The sequence below is a fragment of the Equus caballus genome, chromosome 15, assembly GCF_041296265.1.
Source record: "Equus caballus isolate H_3958 breed thoroughbred chromosome 15, TB-T2T, whole genome shotgun sequence".
NCBI lineage: Eukaryota > Metazoa > Chordata > Mammalia > Perissodactyla > Equidae > Equus > Equus caballus.
Window position 1 is genome coordinate 31,371,801 of NC_091698.1, and position 22,887 is coordinate 31,394,687.

A 22,887-nucleotide genomic window follows, 5' to 3' on the forward strand; every position below is an offset into this window, starting at 1 on the left:
TCCCTTGCCCCATCAGAGATGGTGCTTGAAAATATGCTAAGACTAATGTCAAAAAACATACTGCCTATGTTTTCTTCTAGAAGTTTAATGGCTTCAGATCTTACATTCAAGTATTTAAATGATTTGGAGTTAATTTTTGTGTGTGGTGTAAGATAATGGTCTACTTTCGTTCTTTTGCATGTGGCTGTCCAGTTTTCCCAACACCATTTATTGAAGAGACTTTCCTTTTCTGATTGTATGTTCTTGGCTCCTTTGTTGAAAATTAGGTGTCCATAGATGTGTGGGTTTATTTCTGGGCTCTTGATTCTGTCCCATTGATCTCTGTGTCTGTTTTTGTGCCAGTACCATGCTGTTTTGGTTGCTATAGCTTTGTAGTACGTTTTGAAATCTGGGAGTGTGATACCTCCAGCTTTATTCTTTTTTCTCTGGATTCTTTTGGCTGTTTGGGGTCTTTTGTTGTTCCATATACATTTTAGGATTTCTTGTTCTATTTCTGTGAAAAATGTTGTTGGAACTTTGATAGTGATTGCATTGAATCTGTAGATTGCTTTAGGAAGTATGGACATTTTACCTATGCTAATTCTTCCAATCCAAGAGCATGGGATATCTTTCAGTTTCTTTGTGTCTTCTTCCATTTCTTTCAACAAGATTTTGTAGTGTTCAGTGTACAGATCTGTCACCTCTTTGGTTAAGTTTGTTCCTAGGTATTTTATTCTTTTTGCTGCAATTGCAAATGGGATTGTATTCTTAATTTCTCTTTCTGCTACTTTGTTCTTAGTGTATAGAAACACAACTGATTTTTGTATGTTGCTTTTGTATCCCACAACCTTGCTGTATTCATTTATTATTTCTAAAAGTGGATTCTTTAGGGTTTTCTATATATAAAATCATGTCATCTGCAAATAGTGACAGTCTCACTTCTTCCTTTACAATTTGGACTCCTTTTGTTTCTTTTTTTTGCCTGATTGCTCTGGCTAGACTTCCAATGTTATGTTAAATAAGAGTGGTAACAGTGGGCAACCTTGTCTGGTTTCTGTTCTTAAAGGGATAGCTTTCAGTTTTTCACCACTGAGAATGATATTAGCTGTGGGTTTGTCATATATAGCCTTTATTATATTGAAGTATACCTCAACATAATTTCCTTCTATACCCATTTTCTTCAAAGTTTTTATCATAAATGGATCCTTTATCTTGTCAAAATGCTTTCTCTGCATCTATTGAGATGATCATGTGATTTTTATTCTTCATTTTGTTAATGTGGTGTATCACATTGATTGATTTGGGGATGTTGAACCATCCCTGCATCCCTGGAATAAATCCTACTTTATCATGATGTATGATCTTTTTAATGTATTGCTGTATTCAATTTACTAGTATTTTGTTGAGGATTTTTGCATTGATGTTCATCAGTGATATTGGCTGTAATTTTCTTTTTTTGTGTTGTCCTTGTCTGGTTTTGGTATCAGGGTAATGTTGGCTTCGTAGAAGGAGTTAGGAAGCTTCCCATCTTCTTCAATGTTCTGGAAAGTTTGAGGATAGATATTAAGTCTTCTTTGGATGTTTGGTAGAATTCACCAGGGAAGCCATCTAGTCCTGGACTTTTATTTCTTGGGAGGTTTTTGATTTTAATTTCAATCTCCTTACTGGCGATTGGTCTATTCAAATTCTCTATTTCTTCTTGATTCAGTTTTTGAAGATTGTATGATTCTAAGAATTTGTCCATTTCTTCTAGATTATCCAATTTGTTGGCATATAGCTTTTCATAGTATTCTCTTATAATCTTTTGCATTTCTGAGGTGTCCATTGTAAGTTCTCCTCTTTCATTTTTGATTTTAATTATTTGGGACTTCTCTCTTTTTTTCTTGGTGAGTCTAGCTAAATGTTTGTCAATTTTGTTTATCTTTTTAAAGAACCAGCTCTTGGTTTCATTGATTTTTTCTATTTTTTTTTTCAGTCTGTATTTCATTTATTTTTGCTCTGATTTTTATTATTTCCTTCCTTCTACTGATTTTGAGCCTGGTTTGTCCTTCTTTTTCCAGTTCCTTTAGGTGCACTGTTAGATTGTCTATTTGAGATTTTTCTGTTTGTTGAGGTAGGCCTGTATTGCTATAAACTTCCCTCTTAGAAGCACTTTTGCTGTATCCCATAGATTTTGGCATGCTGTATTTTCATTTTCATTTGTCTCCAGGTATTTTTTGATTTCTCTTTTGATTTCTTCATTGACCCAATCGTTGTTCAGTAGCATTTTTTTTAATCTCCACATATTTGTGGCTTTTCTGATTTTCTTCCTGTAGTTGATTTCTAGTTTCATAACTTTGGGTCAGAAAAGATGGTTGGTATTATTTCAATCTTCTTAACTTTATTGAGATTTGTTTTGTGGCCTAATATGTGATCTATCCTGGAGAATGTTCCATGTGCATTCGAAAAGAATGTGTATTCTGTGGTTCTTGAACGAAATGTTCTGTATATATCTACTAAGTCCACCCGGTCTAATATGTCATTTAAGACCAGTGTTTCCTTATTGATCTTCTGTTTGGATGATCTATCCATTGGGGTAAGTGAACTGTTAAAGTCCCCTACTATTATTATGTCACTTTCAATTTCTCCTTTTATGTCTGTTAATAATTGCTTTATATATTTAGGTGTGCCTATGTTGGGCACACAGATATTTGCAAGTGTTATATCCTCTTGTTGGATTGTTTCCTTTATCATTATGTAGTGCCCTTCTTTGTCTCTTGTTACAGTTTTTGTTTTAAAGTCTATTTTGTCTGATACAAGTATTGCTATCTCAGCTTTCGTTTATTTGTCATTTGCATAGAGTATCTTTTTCCATCTCTTCACTTTCAGTTTGTGCGTGTCTTTAGGTCTGAAGTGTGTCTATTGTATGCAGCATATATATGGGTCTTGTTTTTTTATCCAATCAGCCACCCAATGCCTTTTGATTGGAGCATTTAGTCCATTGACGTTTAAAGTAGCTAATGATAAGTATATACTTATTGCCATTTTGTTACTTTTTTTCTGGGTGTTTTAGTAGTTCTTGTCTGTTCTTTTCTTCTTCTCTTGCTCTCTTCCCTTGTGGTTTGATGACTTTCTTTAGTATTATGTTTGGGTTCCTTTCTTTTAATTACTTGTGTATTTATTATAGGTTTCTGGTTTGTGATTACCATGAGGTTTATATATAATAACCTAAATTTAAAGCAATCTATATTGAGTTGATGGTCTCTTTAGTTTGACCTCTTTCTAAAAGCCCTACTCTTTTACTCACCTCCTCCCACATTTTATGTTTTTGATATCATATCTAAACTCTTTGTGTGTGTGTGTATCTATTACCCGCTTATCATTGAAGTATGTGATTTTAGTACTTTTATCTGTTGACTTTCATATTATCTTCATAGGTGGTTGATCTGCTACCTTTACTGTATTTTTGCCTTTACCAGCCTTTTTTTTGGATAACTTTCGTATTCTTATTTGTGGTCTTCTCTTTCCCACTTAAAGAAGTCCCTTTAGCATTTCTTATATAACTAGTTTCTTGTTGATAAACTCCTTTAATTTTTGCTTGCCTGAGAATCTCTTTATCTCTCCTTCCATTCTGAATGAGAACCTTACCAGGTAGAGTATTCTTGGCTGTAGGTTTTTTCCTTTCAGCATTTAAAATATATAGTGCCACTCCCTTCTAGCCTGTAAAGTTTCCACTTAGAAGTCAGCTGATAGCCTTGTGTGGTTTCCTTTGTATGTTACTTGTTGCTTTTCTCTTGTGGCTTTTAGGATTCTTGCTTTATCTTCAAATTTTGGACATTTTAATATAATGTGTCTTGGCGTGGGGCTCTTTGGCTTTATCTTGTTTGATGCTCTCTGTGTTTCCTGTACTTGGATATCTGTTTCCTTCCTTAGATTAGGAAAGTTTTCAGCTGTTATTTCTTCAAATAGATTCTCTGCCCCTTTGTCTCTCTCTTCTCCTTCTGGGACACCTATAATACAAATGTTAGTGTGCTTGAGGTTGTCCCAGAGTTCTCTTAGGCTGTTGTCATTCTTTTTAATTCTTTTTTCTTTTATCTGTTGAGTTTGGTGATTTCCTCTAGTCTTTTATCCACCTTGCTGATCTGTTCTTCTGTATCATCTATTCTGCTATTGAGTCTCTCTAGTGAATTTTTCATTTCCAGTATTATTGTCTTCATTTCTGATTGGTTCTTTTTTATGTTTTCCACTTCTTTGTTGATGTTCTCACTGAGGTCATCCATTCTTCTCCCAAGATCAGTGAGCATCCTTATGACTTTTTGTTTGTACTCTTTGTCAGATAGATTGTTTATCTCTGTTTCATTTAGATCTTTCTCTGGGGTTTTGTCCTGTTCTCTTGCTTGGAACATATTCCTTTGCCTCCTTACTTTGCTTTTTCTCTATGCTGTATCTATGTATTAGGTGGGTCAGCTACATCTCCTGGTCTTGGAGAAGTGGCCTTATGTAGGGGATGCCTTATGAGGTCCAGCAGCGTGCCTCCCTCTCATCACCAGTTCCAAATGTTTCAGGAGTGACCCTGTGTGGGCTACATGTGTCCTTCTGTTGTGGCAGGGTTGCTCTTGCTGCAGGTGCCCAGGAAGGATAGGCTGTCCCCCTGGCTCGCTAGTTGTAATTCTCAGATGTTTGTGGCTGCTATGGGCCCTTTGGTCACTTTATCAGTTTGGGGAGTCCCAGCACAGTTGGCCGCAAGGTCTGATAGCACAATCCTGTTGCAATTTTTGCCTTGAGTAGGCCCCCAGTATTGCTGGTTGCTAGGCCCAGGTGCTTACAATTGCTGTAGGCTTCCAGGCTGCAAGCCTGTTGTCAGCTCTCTCAGGATTGAAGTTGAGTAGGGCTGGCCCCAGGCATGGGAGCATCCAATTGTTTGAGGTTTTGGAAGATGGGACTGATCCCTTATGTGGCTATTTGAGAAGCACAAGTCTTCTGCAGTTGACAAACCCCATGGCCCACAGGTCCACACACACTGTCAACACAATTCTGGCCTGTCCACACATCCTGACCCCCTGGAAGTGGACACAGTCACCCCACTGCTACACACTCCACCAACACTCCACACATTCGACCTGCTTCTCATGCATGCCTTGCCCAGCATAGGCAGACCCTCTTGCCTGCCTGCAGAAGATCCAGGCACCCCACCTATGCAAGCCCACAAGTTGCCTGAGGGCTTGCTATTGGGTAGGGCCAGTCACTACTGCGGGCTGCCTGCCCTGGCTGAGCTGGATTAAAATGTCTCTCTAGTGGGTGGGGCCAGCCCTGGGCTAACAGGCCAGGCCAAGGGAAGAACTCCAATAGCTTCTGCTAGTGTCTGTGTCAGCATGCCTGTACTAGCTCACAATAATGGCTTCTGCCGATGTCTCAGTCTCTGGAGAGGTCTCACCTATCGCCAAGATGCACCCAGAACCTATCAGGTGAGTCTCTTTTCAAGAAAGGACTATGCACCTTTCTTTCTGATGATTTTAGGTTGCTTTCTGAAATGGGTGATTTTGTGCATGGGCCCTTTAAGAGCCAGCTTTTTTCTGCTTGCGTCTGATAGCTTTTCTAGGGTTATTCCCCATTGTAGTTAATAGCCAGCAAACCCAGATAATATGAGACTTGTCTCAGTTGTGCTGAATCTGAAGGATGCCTATAGTGGTAACACTCCCCTGCTCAGGTCCCCCACTCCTCCAGGGAAGGCTGCATAATTTAGGATAGCTCCTGGCTGGCTGTGAAGCTCTGTGGCTCACCAAGGTGGCCTTTTTTCTCTCCAGAAGGAGTTTTTGCCTCTTCCACCTCAGTCAGTACTGCCCCTTCTTGCAGGGGTTCCTTTTATCCAGTTTCAGTTCTCTCTCAGGGCTAACTATTCCAAGAATATTTGTAAATTGATTGTGTCTATGGGAGGAGGTGAGTTCAGAGTCCACCTATGCAGCCATTTTGACCTGATCCCTCAGAATAAATCTATTTTCAAACAAGCAAGATTTATCTTTTGTGTAGTTGCACTTGAGAAGCTCCTAGAGAATGTGCTCTGCCTGAACAAAGGATTGAGCTAAGAAGGACAAAGCTACGGGTTTCTGGAAGCAGGGGATCCCAACCAGAGAAAAGTAATATGAGCCTGCTAGATGGTTGTAAAGGGAGATCCCAGGAGACAGGCAGGCAGTGTGAAGCTGTTCATGGCTCAGGGGCATCAAGAAAGTCAAGCTGATAACATGCCTGACATGTTTGATTGAATTGGGAAGAGATTTCAGCAGTGGGGAAAAGTTTTGGGTTGATAAATTGCATAGAAAAATAAACAAAAATCAGCAAAAATAAGACAAGTCTTAATTCCATGGAAAACATTAAGTTATCTAGGGGAGGAAATATAATCATAAGTTACTATATGACTCAACTGTTAATAGTGTTTATGTTGTAATAAAAATATAAAGTCTGTATGGTGATATATTCAAAAGTATGATGTAAATATTTGGGGTGGATGCATGGGTTTGTGTATGTGTGTTTGTGTGTGTGTGTGTGTGTGGTAGCAGGGGGGTTAGGTGAGTTCTATAGGAAAGTGTTAAAACTTTATCATTCATAGAAGGATGTCATACATAATGATCAAAACTGAAAAGTCAAGAAGTAGCAACATATTAATGGTATTTAGAGATATGGAGGTAAATATAAAAGAGAATCAACTAACAGAGTTAAAAGCAGTTGTCTCAGAGTAGTAGGAAATAGTAACTGTTCTGTTTTATAATAAGACGTATTATTTATTGACTTTTTAAATTATGCACAAGTACAATTCTGATAAAACTTAAAAAAAATCTTTTGTTCCATATAGGCTAGCCAGCCCTGGTGGTCTACCGCCGTAGCCCAGGTTCATATCCTGGTCAGAGAACTATACCACCCTTCTGTCCGTTGTCATACTATGGCAGCTGCATGTTGCTGTGATGCTGAAAGCTATGCCACTGGTATTTCAAATACCAGCAGGGTCACTCATGGTGGACAGGTTTCAGCAGATCTTCCAGACTAAGACAGACTAGAAAGAAGGACCTGGCTACTCACTTCCAAAAAATTGGCCGAAAACCCTGTGAATAGCAGTGGAGCATTGCCTGATACAGCACTGGAAGGTGAGAGTATGGCACAAAAAAAACCAGGCAGGGTTCAGCCATGCCATACACAGTGTTGCTAGAGTCAGAATCCACTTGACAGCAACTGTATTGGCTGGGCTGTGTCTTGAAGAGGCAAAGTAAAATATTTAGCCGAGCACATGAGATACCAGGAGGCAAGATTCCATGTACAGGCTTTCCTTACCACCCTGAAATCTCCCTCTATCCTGTGGGTTGGTAACCAAATCTGGTTCCCAGACTGCAAGGGAACAGGCACATATAACCCATGAGGCGGGAGTGGGTTGGGGGTGGGGAGGACAAAAAAATATATAGCTCTCCTGAGCATCACAGTGGGAACCACCCCTATCTAAACCTTTGTGTGAGTCAGCTTATAGAAATGAGTCATCACTTTTGGTGTGAGTTCTTCCTAGGGCTGGTGAGGCCCAGAAAATCACGGGCTGCATTTAGGTGAAATTTGTTCTTGGAAATGAAAAGATGAGAGCAAAGAGGACTGGTGGGAAAACTTTATTTTTCTATATGGAAAACTCAGGCTGTGTTCATGGTCTGTCTTTCAAAAATGATGTTTTAAAGTACATCATCAGTTGTCTAACTCTTAACATTTGAGCTTGAAATAATTTTCCTTGGCCAATATGCTCTTTTTGTTTTAAGCAAATTTTGATTGTTAATTTTGCCCATGGGCTGGAGGCCACAGACTGGGGAAGTGGTCCTTCTTTTCTACACTGGAAGGATGTACCATCCCTGTGCCTGCAGGACCTCACCCTAAGGTCGCTTAGATTGAGCCCCAAGTCTATGGAGAGGGACCAAGTCTTTTCATTCTTCACAAATCCATGTCTTGGATTGTAATATCTGGATATTTATACCTAAAACTTTCATAAATGATTTTATTTTTTCTCTTTGTAAAATTTAGATAAAAGAATTTCTGGCTTTTCCATATGGCTGAATTTCTTTTTTTTTAAACTGATGTCTGATTTATTTCTACCTTTTAAGTAATTAATATTTTAGCTTATTTTGTTTTGTTTTAAATATGGCTCTAAAAATAATTGTTACATATGGCTTTTAAAAAATTGTTATAAGCATTTAACAAAAGAATGAAATTATGATTGATAAACATTCAATAAATGATAGCTATTGTTGTGTTATTCTTATTGTTTCCAGAAAATTCAGGAAATCTCTTCTGGACCACTGTCTATGTTTTAAAATAAATATTGAGTAGGTATGAGGAAATATTTATAACAAATATATCCAAGATATAAATAAAAGGAACCCACATGAACTCATCACTAGCTGAAGAAAGAAAACAGGGACCTTTGGCACCCCTGCATGATCATCTTCCATCCCACCCCCCTCCCTCCTTCCCTCAATGTAACTATCACCCTAAATTTGATGGATGTTATTCCCTTGCATTTTCGTATAGTTTTACCACATATGTACATGTCCCTAAAATAGATGTTATTTAGTTTTGCATGTTTTTAAACTTAATATAAGTGAAATCATACTGTTGGTATTCTTCAATAGCTTACCTCCTGTTCCTGGGGTTCATTCATGGTTATGTCACAGTCTGGGTACTCTGAAGAGAGACACCAAGGTTAAATTAGAGAGGCAGTAAATGTATTGAGAGATATGCATGAAAGACAGAGGGCAGAGGGCTCAGGAGTTGGCAGCCTTCAGAACACAATGATGGACTGACACCAATGATAGGATAGAGGGAAGAAAGATGTGGGTGGGAAGAGCCTCAGACTGCAGTGCTGCTGTGAAAACTCTGAGAAAGTCTTGACCAGACTGATGGGGAACCCCTGAGCAAAGCTTACCTGTAGAGGCTTCCCTGTCACCAGGAAAGGCCTGGCTATAGTACCCCGATGATCTCAGTCTTTGGCTGGGAGCAGCCCGTGGAGATAGTAGCCTTGGCTGGAACCCTGCAGTGGATGGAAAGGTGTGGGAGCCTGAGGCTGTCTGCCAACTGTTCTCACGGTAACAGATTCTCCTAAAGGGAGATCTGAGAGGCACACCTCTGGCCACCACACTCCGCTCTTGCGTGGCATCCATCCTCTCCTCTACACATATTTGGGAGCAGATCCCACATGGTTCCCACAAGTCTTTTTCCTGAGGGGAACTTAGAAGCAACACATTAGTGAGTGGACTACAGCACCCATTTCTACTACTGGCTATAGGGCAGTGACTGGTTCTCATCATCTCCCTTCTCCACTATCTATTCCAAATTCCCTTTATCCTCAGCCATTGCCTTGGCAGGTTCTAGTGGCTTTCCTGGTGACCTGACCTAAATCCTCATTCTTGAGGATTCTGACCATTTGGTAATCATGCCCTTTCTAGGCTGAGGTTGCTGTGTGTGTCCATTCACAGTTACAGTTAGGCAAAGAAATATCCAGAGGTGCCTGAGTGGATCGCCTGGGTTCCACAAGCAGTGCATGTGCGTTCCTCCCTGCCTTCACATGTGAAAGTAACTCTGCCTCCTCCTGCATGTGCTGCATCCTGAAGAATGGAATCCTATCCTCCCAGTGTTTTGCTGCTTAGATGGTACTTGGATGAATGGTCACTTGGTGCCTCATATTGAAGCATTGTGTCTCCACTAGGGCTCAGTAGCACGTCAAGAACTGTTTCTCAAAAAACATTCAATTCTCTGCTACAGAGAATTCTCTGCTCAAAGTTCCTCCTTTATTATTCCATTAAGTGAGCCTTTTCTCATGATGAGCTTTAAGTTTTCATCTGAGAATGTTCTTGATCTGCATTTAGTCTGGAAAGAAAATTTGCAGAGTGTGGAATTCTATCAGAAGTTTCTTCTTTCAGCATTTTGAGATATCTTTCTATTGTCTCCTGACTTCCATTGTTGTTATTGAGAAGTTAATGGTAAATATTTTGCTCCCTTGAAGGCGATGTCTGTCTATTATCTGTTGTTTTTACTATTTTACCTTTGTCTTTAGTATTATGCAATTCTAGTCTGATGTGGATTTATTTTATTTTATCTTACTTGGAATTTGTTGTGTTTCTTGAATCTGTGAACTGGTGTCTTTATCAGTTTGAAGAAAGTTCCCAGCAATTCTTTCTTCAAATAATGTCTTTGCCCCAGTTTATCTTTCCTTTTGGGGACTCCAATAAATGTGATAAATCTTCTCACTTCCTTCCCCACATCTTGTCCACCTTCTTCTGTATTTTCCATCTTTCCTGTGTCTGCTGCAATCTATTTTTCTTCTCATTTATTTCCAATTTGCTAATTCTCTCTTCTATTTTTTCAGCTTTGTTGAGATATAATTGACATATAATATTGTGTAAATTTAAGGTGTACAATCTGATGACTTGATACATATATACGTTATGTAATGATTACCATAATGAGCTTAGTTTACACCTTTATCACATCACATAAATATCACTTTTTTGTGTGTGGTGAAAACATTTAAGATTTACTCTTAGCAACTTTCAGGGGTATGATACAATATTGTTAACTATAGTCAGAATGCTGTACATTAGATCTCAAGAACTTATTCATCTTATAACTGGAAGTTTGTATTCTTTGACCAACATTTTCCCACCTCTCTCCCCCAATGAAATAAAAGCCTAGCACGGAGCGACATGATGGACCCAGGGCAGGCAGCAACCACTCTGGCACTGAGGGACAATACTTGGACCAGCAATGCTTTCTATTGAAAGATTATTGATCAAAAGGAGAAAATGATGAGAGATTTTCACAGATTGAGGTATATGGGGTAACGATTTGAGTTCAAAACCGATTCGGCTTGAACTAGAAAGCCCGACTTGTGGCCTATCAAACGTACATTGTACATCTACTTATCCATTAAAGTATGGAATCTCTCTTGAGATAAGGAATGCACACTTCCCCTCCTATGCCCTATTGGTAACGCCTGGATTAGTCCCTTTCCTGGCATCATGGTCATGTTGACCTGCTAATTTGCAACTGAATACCTCTGTGAAAATGTATCCTAGGTGTGTTTAATGTATCTTCTTTGTTCTGAAAAGATATAAGACTGGAACACCTTCTAAGTCCTGCTCAGGTTATAATCCTCACTTTGGCTCATAATAAACTCACCCCAATTTTGATTTATAGGTTGGTTATGGATTATTTTCATCGACACCATGCTTAAAATTCCTTCACAAGAGCTGAAGATTTCAGGTGAGGGGTTACAGCACCTTAGTGGAACACAGAAATAAGAAAAGAGACGTTGAAGAGGATAGGAAGGAGACAGTTTCACATTACCCCCATCACTCCTCCCTTACAAGAAATGCTGAAAAAATTTCTTCAAGCTGAAATGAAAGGACGCTAATTAGTACCATGAAAATATACAACAGAGTGGTAAAGATAGTATACAGTAAGTATATAGTAAATTCAGAATACTCTAATATTGTAATATGGTGGTGTGCTAATCCTTTGACTCTAGTATAAAGCTTAAAGGACAAAAATATTAAAAGTAACTATATATGTAGTCATTTGGTAATAGATACACAATATAAGAAGAGATAAATTGTGATAACAAAAATATAAAATAACAGAAAATGAGTAAAAGGGTAGAGTTTATGTATGTGATCAAATTTAAGTTATCAGCTTCAAATAGACAGTTGTATCTTAAGATGCTTTATGTAAGCCTCACGATAACCTTAAAGCAAAAATCTACAATAGAAACACAACAGATAAAGAGAAGAAAATTACAGTATACCACTAAGAAAAAATCATCAATTCACAAAGGAAGACAGAATAAGAGAACGAAAGGAACAAGGAAACTAAAAAAGTCAGAAAATAATTAATAAGATGGCATTTGTAAGTACTTACCTATCAACAATTACTTTACTTGTAAATGGATTAAATTATCCAATCAAAAGACATAGAATGACTGAATGGATAAAAACAAGATACAACTATATGCTGCCTATAAGAGACTCACTTCATATTTAAGGATACACATACGTTAAAAGTGAAGATATGAAAAAAGATATCCATGCAAATAAAAACCAAGATAAAGTAGGGGTAACTATATTTATATCAAAGAAAATAGATTTTAAGTCAAAAACGACACAAGAGACAAAGAAAGTAATTACATAATGATAAAGGCATCAATTCACCAAGAAGATATAACAATTGTAAATATGTATGCACCCATCTTGGAGTTGCCTAAATATATCAAGAAAATATTAAAAGATCTCAAGGGAGAAATAGACAACAATATAAAAATATTAGGGGACTTCAATTCCCCACTTTCAACAATGAATAAACCATCCAGACAGAAAATCAATAAGGAAACTTTGGACTCAAACTATATTTAGACCAGATGGACTCAGCAGACATATATAGAACATTCTTTCCAAAAGCAGCAGTTTACGCATTCTTCTCAAGTACATATGGAAAATTCTCCAGAACAGATCATATGTTTGGTCACAAAATAAGCCATAGCAAATGCAGGAAGATTGAAATCATCCCATGTACCTTTCTGACCACAATGGTATGAAATCAATAACAGGAGGAAAACTGAAAAACTCACAAATATGTGGAAATTAAACAACACACTCCTAAACAACCAATGGGTCAAAGATGAAATTAAAAGAGTTATTTTAAATACACATGCCATAAACTGTAATTATTACTAAAAGATTATCTATAAACTCTTATTTCATTTATCTCTAAATCATTTATTCCCAATAATGATGTTTAGATTACCACACAAACTTTATGAGACATTAGACAAAATTAGCTACCATTTAAAGCTATTATTTTGATGACAAATTTCTAAAAGGTAACGTGAGCTTATTTGACTAGTAAACCCAGGCTGCATGTCTACATCATATTCAAATACCGACAACTCTGAGGACATGCTTTTTCAATCAAACCAACAAACTTAAACTTTTCATTAATCAAAGATTAATCAATATCATGTTAACTTAAAAGACATTGGAGTAATTTCTATCACATTTAGAGGTTATGTAAGCACTTGCTTTAAGCCGATTAAACAGAGCTCTTAATTTTGGCCATATCATCTGGAGGTAAAAATATCACACACATATAGCATACATATAGACACACATACACAGAGACTGCACAGCTATTGTTTTAAAATTACTGCCACGAATCAGATACAAGGCTCCCTAGTTATGAATCCAAATTTTTGTTTTAAGCTTTTTTACTAATATTTGTGGAAAAGACCCTAAAAATGCTAGATTTTGGGCGAGGTTGCTCTTATGGCCATTTTTCTGGTCTTTTTCCTTTTTTCCCCTTCAGTTTTAGGAGTTGGTGATAAGCTAGATGACAGTTCCCAGAGAGGTGAAGCCATAATCCTTTTTAAGATAAAAGAACTGGGTGGAATCTGAATTGCCCCTAGAACTGCTCTTTTTTTTTTTTCCTCTGAGTGCTTAGTTTTAATTTAATTTAGGGAAGAAGGCCTGGAAAGAAAATTCTTATCAGACTCTGAATATCAGATTTCAGTTTGGCCAAATTTCTAATCCTAAATTGCTTAAATCCTTTCGAATACCTTGTCAGTTTCAGCCAGGACAAACAGTAACTACCTGGCGGTATAGAACAGCTCCAGTAATCTTTAGCGTAGCAGTTTCCCGGAAAATCTCTCAGAGTCTCATTAATTTGTAGATTATGGAGATGTCTGTAAAGTCATGGCCTAACGTATGCCTTTAATTACTATTTATAACTTAATTTTCTATTAGCTTTTTGCAACAAAACTTTCAATAAGATTATTTCAGAATGCTGAAGTTTTTGCTTTTTAAGTACACTTTTTAAATGATCTTATCTAATTATCTAATGGCCAATGTAATTCCCCTGAGGCTGGCAGCAGCTTGGGAGGATCCTTAGCCATGAACAGAGTGCAACCCACATTTCTCTCTGACTATCTCTGACTGCAAAATGGGGTTCAGTGCATTTTGTCTGACCATATTTCAGGACCTCTAACTTGACGATTATTAAGCCAAACCCTCAGGACATGAAACAAGCTTGGTAAATATTTTTTTGCTGTTCTTTGCAAATATTTAGAGCTCCTAGAACCTTTAGTTTTTGAGCAATTGTGCTGGAAGTTGGCGAGCTCGACTTTTTAAAAATGTCTTTGTTACCTGGCTCTCAAAAAGGAGCCCCACAGTGGCCACTGTAATTTCAAATTATCCTGGATTATTTTGCCAGCCATTAACAGTTATCCTTATTTCATTAAGCACTTCCAAGCCACAGCACGAAGAGCTGGCCGGAGTTCCGAGGTGAGGCTGCCCACTTGGGAACTCATAGGCTTTTAGAAGTTCGATTTCTTGTTTTTCTTTTAGTTTTGTTTTGCTATGAAGTCTGAACAATTCCTAGGGACAGTGTGGTGGGTCAGAAGTGTGCTCCTTGTGAGTGTTACTCCCTAAAGAAAGGTCTTAAACATGCTCTTACGTGCCTTGGTTTCTCCCGCTGGCAGCCTAAAACCGCTGGGGGGTCTCGGAGCTCAGGTGACCAACCCTCATACGAGCTTCCCCGGGCGAGCCTTTAATTAATTAACGTGAATGATAGTGGAGTTCCCTATGGGACCGCTACACATCATGAGGGTTTGACCCTCCAAGACTCCTGCTTAGGTCCTCAGTCACCTGAGAATGCCTTTCAGCCAGGAGGAGCAATGTCCCTTTTCTTTGGAGCTGAATACATCAGTCTCTCATTTCTCTATCAAGCAGTTTGTTCAGAATTTATAGAAATGAAATTCTTCACAATTTAAAGCCAAATTAAAAAGGTCAGCCTTCCCCATTCACTCCAAAGTTCCTCCCAGGCTCCCCTGGCCTAGGAAATTCCCCCAGGTTCCTCTTAACTAGAGTGTGTACCGGTACCCCCTAAGACACCTGGTCTTAAGGTTTGAAACAGCTCATGTAAACTCTGGACCGTCAGCTTAAAATAAGGAGGTCTGGGTTTCAGGAAAACTCACCAAGGTCAGCTGAAGAATGCAGTGATCCGGGTCGGCTCAATGGGCCCCTATTGGTGCCGGATGCCTGTTCAGAGTAGATTCTAGGTGGTCTCCCGTGGGTTTCTCTGAAATCCTGCTAACTACACCGAGAAATGTTGACGCAAATAATCCATAACCAACCTATAAATCAAAATTGGGGTGAGTTTATTATGAGCCAAAGTGAGGATTATAACCCAGGAAGGCCTTAGAAGGCGTTCCAGAGAAGCATGAGTTTCAGTACAGTCTTATATCTTTTTAGAGCAAAGAAGATAGATTAAACACACCCAGGATACGTTTTCAAAGAGGTATTCAGTTGCAAATTAGCAGGTCAACCTGACCATGATGCCAGGAAAAGGACTAATCCAGGTGTTACCAATAGGGTGTTACCAATAGGGCGTAGGAGGGGAAGGATGCATTCTTTATATTAAGAGAGATTCCTTAGTTTAATGGATAAGCAGATGTGCAATGTATGTTTGATAGGCCACAAGTCAGGCTTTCTAGTTCAAGCTGAATCGAGTTTGAACTCAAATAGTTACCCCATATAACTCAATATGTGAAAGTCTCTTGTCAATGGATAGTTGTTCAAATTGATGTTCCTGGGAAGGGACAAGCGCTAAAAATTCCTCTGCTGACATCTCGCTGATGTGACTCTCTTCTGCTGTGTGCTGTCTGTTGCCAAATACAGGCATGGCTTATTTTGTTTTATTTATTGTGTTATATAGTTCTAGAGGTGCTGTTTGACTCTTTCAAATCTGTCACCTTTTGTAATTTGCTGTTCTAGAAAAATACATTCATGTTTGTCATTCGCTTCTTAAACAGGTAGGATGATTGTTTTAAGCTTGGTGTATAATAATTACAAAATCTGAAGTCTGTGTGGGTATGTCTCTGCTATCTTGCTTTATTTGTTTTGTTTCTTTTTTTCATTCTTGTGATCTTTGCTTGTATGTCTGGTAATCTTCAACTACTTTTGGCTTGTTGCCTTTGTAAAATTATTTGAGAGGCTCTGCCCTTCTCTAAAGAGGCTTTCTCGTTGTTCTGGTGGAACGTGTCTAGCCTACATTAAACCAAATACCGTTTGAGAGTTCTTGGCTCAAGCAAGCTGTGAGTAAGCAAAGTGGAAATCTTTGTGAGGGCTTGTCCATGGGCGCGGTCTTCCAGGAATGACTACTTTTCTTGACATCTTTCCCTCTTCCCCTTTGTTTGGTACCAAGACAGCCTACTTCCTGGGTCCCAGAGATTGGGGAAAGATGAGGGCGGGTCTAGATCTGGTTTACTTGTCCCCTCCCCAGCCCCAGGCAGACCCTGAGCCTTGACCTCTTTTTTTTGTGCTGCTTTGACTAGACTACTGGCATGGTATGTGCTCTATCAGCACAGAGCATAGAGTGGTTTCAATGTTCCTTTATTCCAGAACCTGATTCTATATGTCTGGGGTAGGGCCTGAGATTCTGCATTTCTGACAAGCTGCCAGATGATGCCAATGCTGCTTGTCCATGAGCCACACTTTAAATGTCAAGAATGTACACAACAAGGACAATTCCATCTAATGATTTGGCAATATGTGAACAATAGCCAAATCGAATGGTAGGAATTGTGCTATGGGAGTTGGGAAGGATTTGTGGGGCTGAGTTGACTATATCAGATCTTGACCTAAGTAGCTAAGGATAGATATGGATGGACAAAGGGATGAAATCCCAAGGCAGATCTAGTTCTGGCTAGCTGAAGAGAGAGGGGAGGCTGTATCTGTAGACTTTATCTCTATGGAATTCTTCTCTTGCAGAAAAAGGTGTTTCCTTCTTCATATTTGACACAATGTCCCTTCTCTGAAGTATCTAACTCTTTGGCTGTAAAGGATGTCACCCGCATACTGGCGAAAATAAGTATAGATCTAGGGCTGTTAGGTATTACCAAAGCCCCCATCACCTCCAATAATGGCACTGCGGACTAAGTGCCCAGGCTGCACAGAGCTTCACGTATCTATCGGATGAAATGAGGAATATGAAAGGACCCACATCTCAGGTGTGGTTGTGAATGAGTTTGCATTAGTTTATGCAGCATTCATACCAATGTGTCCTGGGTGTTCACTTCTTTGTACATTATGGCAGGACATTTAGCCCCTCCCCTCAAGATATCCAAGTGGATCCAGTCCTGTGTAGGGGGCATGGGGTGATGTCAAAGGCTCTGGACCTTCTTCTTAGAGCATGGAAATCAATTCATGCTAATGGACACCTGGGGGCAGCTTCTCTTCATAAACTCAGCTTGATTCTGAATTCTAGTTTTGCCCCAGGGCCCCTGCTGCATATTTAAATGTGGGTACTTCACGATTCCACACTCCTGAGGGTATGGCTAGAGGCTTCTCAGGATGAGATTGTAATGGCCTTTATATCCCCCTATGCAGTGAGAATCCCTGGGAATGGTATAAGTGTGAACCTGAGGGTGTCTTTATGTGGTCAGGTAGGCTGATGAGGTAGCACAAAGGTCAACAGCTAAGATGATCTATTGTTGGTCACTGCACAAAGGCTGATGGAGATAAAGAGGCTGATCTGGGGTCTGGTGACAGACATAGGGGAATCACTGGGCCACTTGCTCCAGGAAGCTGTCATGTACTGGGAGTTTTGCATACTTATCTTTAACCCACACTACAGTCCGGCAAGGTGCAATGCATTTCATACAAGAGTCCTCTGAGGATCAGAGATGTGAAAGGACTTTGCCAAGGACACAAGTCTGAAAGTTGCAAAGCCTAATTCTGAATGTGCATCTTTTGAATACAAGTCTCTTGTTTTTGACACTAAACTATCATCTTAGTTTGGGTTCTCTCCATGATAGACTCAGGGAATTCATTTAGAAGATGATCCCGGGAAAGCCAACAAAGGGAACATTAGTGAGCTGGTTACTGTTGTGGGCAACTGGGCCAGGTCCCACTGGGAACCTTCTGAGAAACCCTACCCTTGGCTCACCAGAGGCTGGGGGGGCTGAGACATTTATCCACCAGTCCTTTCCCCCATAGGTTCAGGTTGCCCCTGAGAGGCAAGCCCTGGAGGTATGAAGCTGACAGGTGATGGGAACAGCCGTAGTGGCAGGGAACTCAGGTTGGCTGAAGGATGGGACAGAGCATCAACAGCATTGCCTCAGCTTTCCTTCGTGGGAGACCTAATGCATGTGTGCTAGCTCAGGGCACTGCAGCACCTGGGAGCCAGGCTCCCTTCTTCGCTAGTCCAGTGTAGTGATCCAAGTAGTCCATGCAGGGCAGGGTGTCCAGGAGCTGGTCTTGCCCAGGTGAGGCTCCCTTGAGTGGAGAGGCAGCATGCACAGTGGCTCTGAGAAGCTGGAGGAGCGTATGCTGGGTTGTTTTTCCCTGGTCTGGGATTGGCAGAGAATATGGTGACTGTGGAGTAGGAATGACTAGAAACGACACAGGTCTGAAGGGACTCCCTCCCTCAGTCTAACTTGCAACTACAGGGAGCTTCCACTCTTACAAATAACATTTCTGTGTGTCGTTTTGCAGCCCCAGAGTCCAGTCATCGGCACTGGGGCAGTCCTGTAATTTTTCTTTCTTCAAACTCAGTGTTGATGACTATATTTCCTTGTTCTTGCACTTAAAGGCTTGGCATGCCCTCCTTTTTCAGGGTGCACAGACATGTCACAACCATGCTGCGATTTGCATTTATTTACATAAAGCCTTACTGAATCCTCTGACACCAGGAACCAGTGAATACCCAGGGTGCCAGGCAGTCCCAGCCCCAGTGAGGCGGAACCCCCTTCCTTGCCCATGTGGATAAAAGCTTTGGGCCTCGTTGGAGTCAGGGCACCTGAGTGCAGAGAAAGCCACAGTCCATAATAGGGACAGGGGGTCCTCTGTAAATAGGTTACAGGTGCAGCCTGGAGCCGTGAAGTCTGCTACCTTTGATCTGCTCTTGCTTCTGGACCTCTGGTCTTGGCACTCACTGTCTTCTTAGAAGTCTGGGTCTAGGCCTGAATGGGATTCATAGGTACAGCTGCTTCTGCTTGAAGGTAGGCTGGGTCCAAGAAGGTGAGCAGGTGAGGGAATGAGGTGAGTTCCGGGAGTGTAGATTCTGACAGGCATCATCGTTGGGCTGGTCACTAGCTGTTCTGACTTGGGGTCAAGCTGTGGCTCCGGACTGACTCAGGTGCCCTCGTGGAGTCTGTCTGCACGTAAATATCTCCGCTCTTCGGCAGTTCTGACACACCACCAGCATAATGAGTAGAGGTAAAGATCCACATGAAAGGGCAAAAAGCGGGAAAGGGGATATTCTGTGCCCTTATCCTTACTTTTGCATTTGACTTTCTATACAGGGCTTTCTGTAGCAGTACCTATTGTGGGGAATATTCAGGATAACAATCATCTGGTGTGGTTCCTTCAAGGCCAGACCCTCCTATCAGTCCCAGGGAAGCACGATAAGGTTCCAGGTAAGTGGACACGGTCTGTCGAAGGCAGCCCCTTTGGGCTAGAACTGTGGTGGGTCTTGTGCTCAGCTTTTCATTTCACTATTAAAGAGGCTTGTTGACTGGGCCTATCCGGAGAGAAGAGCATCTCACAGGCAGTAATGAGCCAGAGGGTGATCAGAGGGTTATTCTGTGACTATGGTCAGGAAGTCAGAGGAGAGAGAAGAATCAAGGGAGACTGAATGGTTGGCCTGTGGAAAATGGCAGAAGACTCTGTGAAACTCCAAGGAGTAGGACTAGGACAAAAGAGAGGGATCTAAGGGCAGACCAGTTTTGAATCCATGAAAGGCTGACTTTTCTAATGGATGGAGTTCCCTCGGGATGGAGATGGAGGTATGTCTGGGGTAGGTGGTGGGCGACAGGGTGACCACTCGGTGGGTATCAGTTAGCAGATTCCAGCCTCTATTGCCCTTATAGCCCTGGGTCAGGGATGCCGCCTTGGAAACGACACCTGAATGCCACTCTTCGGGTTGTGTTCACAGCCACTGTCGCCATAGTCCCATGCAAATGTCTGGAGACTCTTGAGAAAGACAGAGGGAATCCCATCTACCTGGGAGTGAAGGAGCCCGAGTTCTGCCTGTTCTGCACAAAGGTCGGGGATCAGCCCACATTGGAGCTCAAGGTGAGTGTGGCAAACAACGGTCTTGTCAAGGAGTGACTAGGAGAGGAGAGCCCATTTATTTTACAAAGTGCTCATTTGATGGAAACTCTAGATTTTGTAATCATTTTTTGGGTGAGGAAGATTGGCCCTGAGCCAACATCTGTTACCAATCTTTCTTTTTGCTTGAGGAAGATTGTTGCTGAGCTAACATCTGTGCCAGTCTTCCTCTATTTTGTGTGGGATGCCGTCACAGTGTGGCTTGACTCGCGGTGCTAGGTTTGCACCCAGGATCCAAACCTGTGAACCCTGGGCTATTGAAATGGAGTGCAGGAGCTTAACCACTACGCCACCAGGCTGGCCCCTAGATTTGGTAGTCTTTTAAAGGCCAATTTATTATCCTTATGTATATTTATTTTTGGTTCTTTTTGGGTTGTATGTGTCATGAAAGAATAAGAAAAAATTACAGGGATGTTTTGAAACTCATCTGCTAAAATCACGTATTATTTTATTTATAAAAATAATTTGGCAAGAAGAAAGGTTTTTAGAGTTATTCTTAACTCCAATAGAATATACATAGAGAAGATATAATAGTATATATATATGTGTGTGTATATACTATTACATGTGTAATATATTACATATGTATTATGTATGTATTATATATTACATGTAATATATAATACACATGTAATAGTATATATACACACACATATATATACATACACATATATATACATACACATATATACATACACATACACATTTATATACACATATGTCATGTGCAGGTAAAACCAGCAAGGACATTTTTAGAAGTTAATTATCACAAGGTGGATAAGCATATTAAAACATCTTTTTTTATAACAACTAGTTTGCAATTTTAAGTTACTGAACATAATTCTCTGAGCAAACATTTTAATAATTGCTATTCTCCATTATTAAAAGAATACTTAAGTCATAGGAAGATCACAAATCAGGGCTCTGTGTTAAAGGAAATCTCTTGACCCTTTTGAGCAAACAAGCACAGGCAGACGCTCAATTTAATGACAAGTTATAAAACAGTGGCTTTCAACCAGGGGCAATTTTGGCCCCCTGGGCCATTGTCAATGTCTGGAGATACTTTTGGTTGTCACAGCTGGGTGCTGGGGATATGTTACTGGCATCTGGTGAGTGGAGGCCAAGGATTCTGTTAAACCTCCCATCATACACAGGACAGCCCTGATGACAAAGGATTATCCCACCCAGAAGGTCAGTAGTGCTGAGATTGGAGAGACTTGACCTAAAACAGTTATGTTTTAATTCAAAATTCATGGCAACTGTGATGTCAATATTCTTTGGATTTCTCCATTTCTAAGCAAGAGGTAGTGGCTAAACCAGTGCTTTGCATTCTCAAAAACTTTTGTGTCAACATTGTCTTCTTTCAAAGCCTCACATTAAAAACCATTGAAATTTGTGGCCTAAGGTTTCAACCACAATCTCAACAGAAATAAAGTATTTGAGGCCTATGATTCTTTTTTGTTGAGGTCACATTGGTTTACACCATTATATAAATTTCAGGCGTACATCATTCTATTTTGACTTCTGCGTAGACAGCATTGCATTCACCTACAGTTTTCAGTCCCAGGGTATGAAGCAGTGGTCTCCGGGGCTGCTTTAATGAATGGGCAAGGCTGTCTTGGATAGAAACTGTCAGGGTGTGGAGAATGTGGAGCAATTCAAGCAGTCACGTTTCGCCCTGGGGCCGCCTTCTCACCCTTCAGAAGCAGAACATAATGGAGCTGTACAACCGACCGGAGCCCGTGAAGCCCTTCCTCTTCTACCACAACCAGACTGGCAGGACCTCCACCTTCGAGTCCGTGGCCTTCCCTGGCTGGTTCATCGCCGCCTGTGCCACAGGAGACTGTCCTCTCATTCTTACCCAAGAACTGGGGAAAGCCTATATCACTGACTTTGAGTTCACTACACTGGCTTAAGGTCAGTTTGGGGTTGCAGATGGCTCTCCATGCAGAGAATCTTGCCTTGGTTTCCTCCATTTTAGCTTTTAAGGTGCTTCTGAGATGAATGTTATCATACTGACCCATTCAACAAGGGGGAGCAGAATTGTCACAATTATGTCCAATTTTCAGAAGTAGAAATCAGGTTAAATGGAGAGTAAGCAGTCAAATTATAGGCTAGACTAAGAAGGAAGCATCTGTGGTTGGGCTTTTCACACAAGGGTATCTTGCTGTACCCCAAAATATTCATGCAGTCACCTAAGCGTTGGGCGAGGCTATATGCCCTCTCCCAGAGGCCACGTGGAAAATAGTCCAGGGATACTGAGGGTCTTTGCCAAGGCCACATAGCAAAAATAAGGCACAATTACAAAAATAATAAAGAAAACTCTGCTTCACACACTTGCTAATACGACTTCAAATAAGAAATGAGGGGGATTCTTCCATTTGTAGTCCAGGTCTCCGGATTTTCAGATGTGTTGTTCTGCGGTGTTGGATCAAGACCTTCTGGATCTGCACGGGAAGAGGCAGACATAGACGTTCCATCAAAAAGAAGAGACTCAAAAGAGAAAGCCGAGCCCCTCCTAGGCTTGGTTTATGTCTCCGTGAAGTTATTTATTCTGCTGGTTTGAATAAGAACTAGTGTTGTTTATGAAACTTTCACCTAAAGGGTTACCACTGGATCTCAGAAAGAGTTAAATTTGTGAAATAAAAGTTTTTTCCTTTCAGTTGCTCTGTTATGAGTGGAATGACTTTATGAAATATCATGGTTATAATACTGATTCCTCGCATTTATAAGGAGTTTTATAGTTTGTAAA

At 40.4% G+C, this 22,887-nt stretch overlaps 1 protein-coding gene across 4 annotated transcripts; it reads left to right on the forward strand.

The window, feature by feature from the left end:
- The first annotated feature begins 5,295 nt into the window (after window positions 1-5,295).
- On the forward strand, window positions 5,296-22,797 carry IL36A (interleukin 36 alpha). Of its 4 annotated transcripts, none has more exons than XM_070236185.1 (5): window positions 5,296-5,423; window positions 19,328-19,441; window positions 19,960-20,099; window positions 21,839-22,052; window positions 22,523-22,797. In XM_070236185.1, exons 1-4 carry the CDS (start codon window positions 5,366-5,368, stop codon window positions 22,049-22,051), a joined length of 525 nt encoding a protein of 174 aa, XP_070092286.1. In that variant the 5' UTR covers window positions 5,296-5,365; the 3' UTR covers window position 22,052; window positions 22,523-22,797. The 4 variants fall into 4 exon arrangements, with proteins under 4 accessions (XP_070092286.1, XP_070092285.1, XP_014586448.2 ...); XM_014730963.3 differs by lacking the exon at window positions 5,296-5,423 and adding an exon at window positions 18,791-19,241; XM_070236184.1 differs by having other exon boundaries at window positions 21,839-22,797.
- Window positions 22,798-22,887: the final 90 nt, after the last annotated feature.

What these genes read in the sequence shown, in the direction of transcription:
- IL36A (XM_070236184.1), top strand. Translation starts at nt 5,366, where the DNA reads ATGTCTCAGTCTCTGGAGAGGTCTCACCTATCGCCAAGATGCACCCAG. An exon ending in ATGCACCCAGAACCTATCAG is followed by an intron (nt 5,424 to 19,327) that starts GTGAGTCTCTTT and finishes CTTTCTATACAG; the next exon opens with GGCTTTCTGTAGCAGTACCT. An exon ending in AGCCCACATTGGAGCTCAAG is followed by an intron (nt 20,100 to 21,838) that starts GTGAGTGTGGCA and finishes CTCACCCTTCAG; the next exon opens with AAGCAGAACATAATGGAGCT.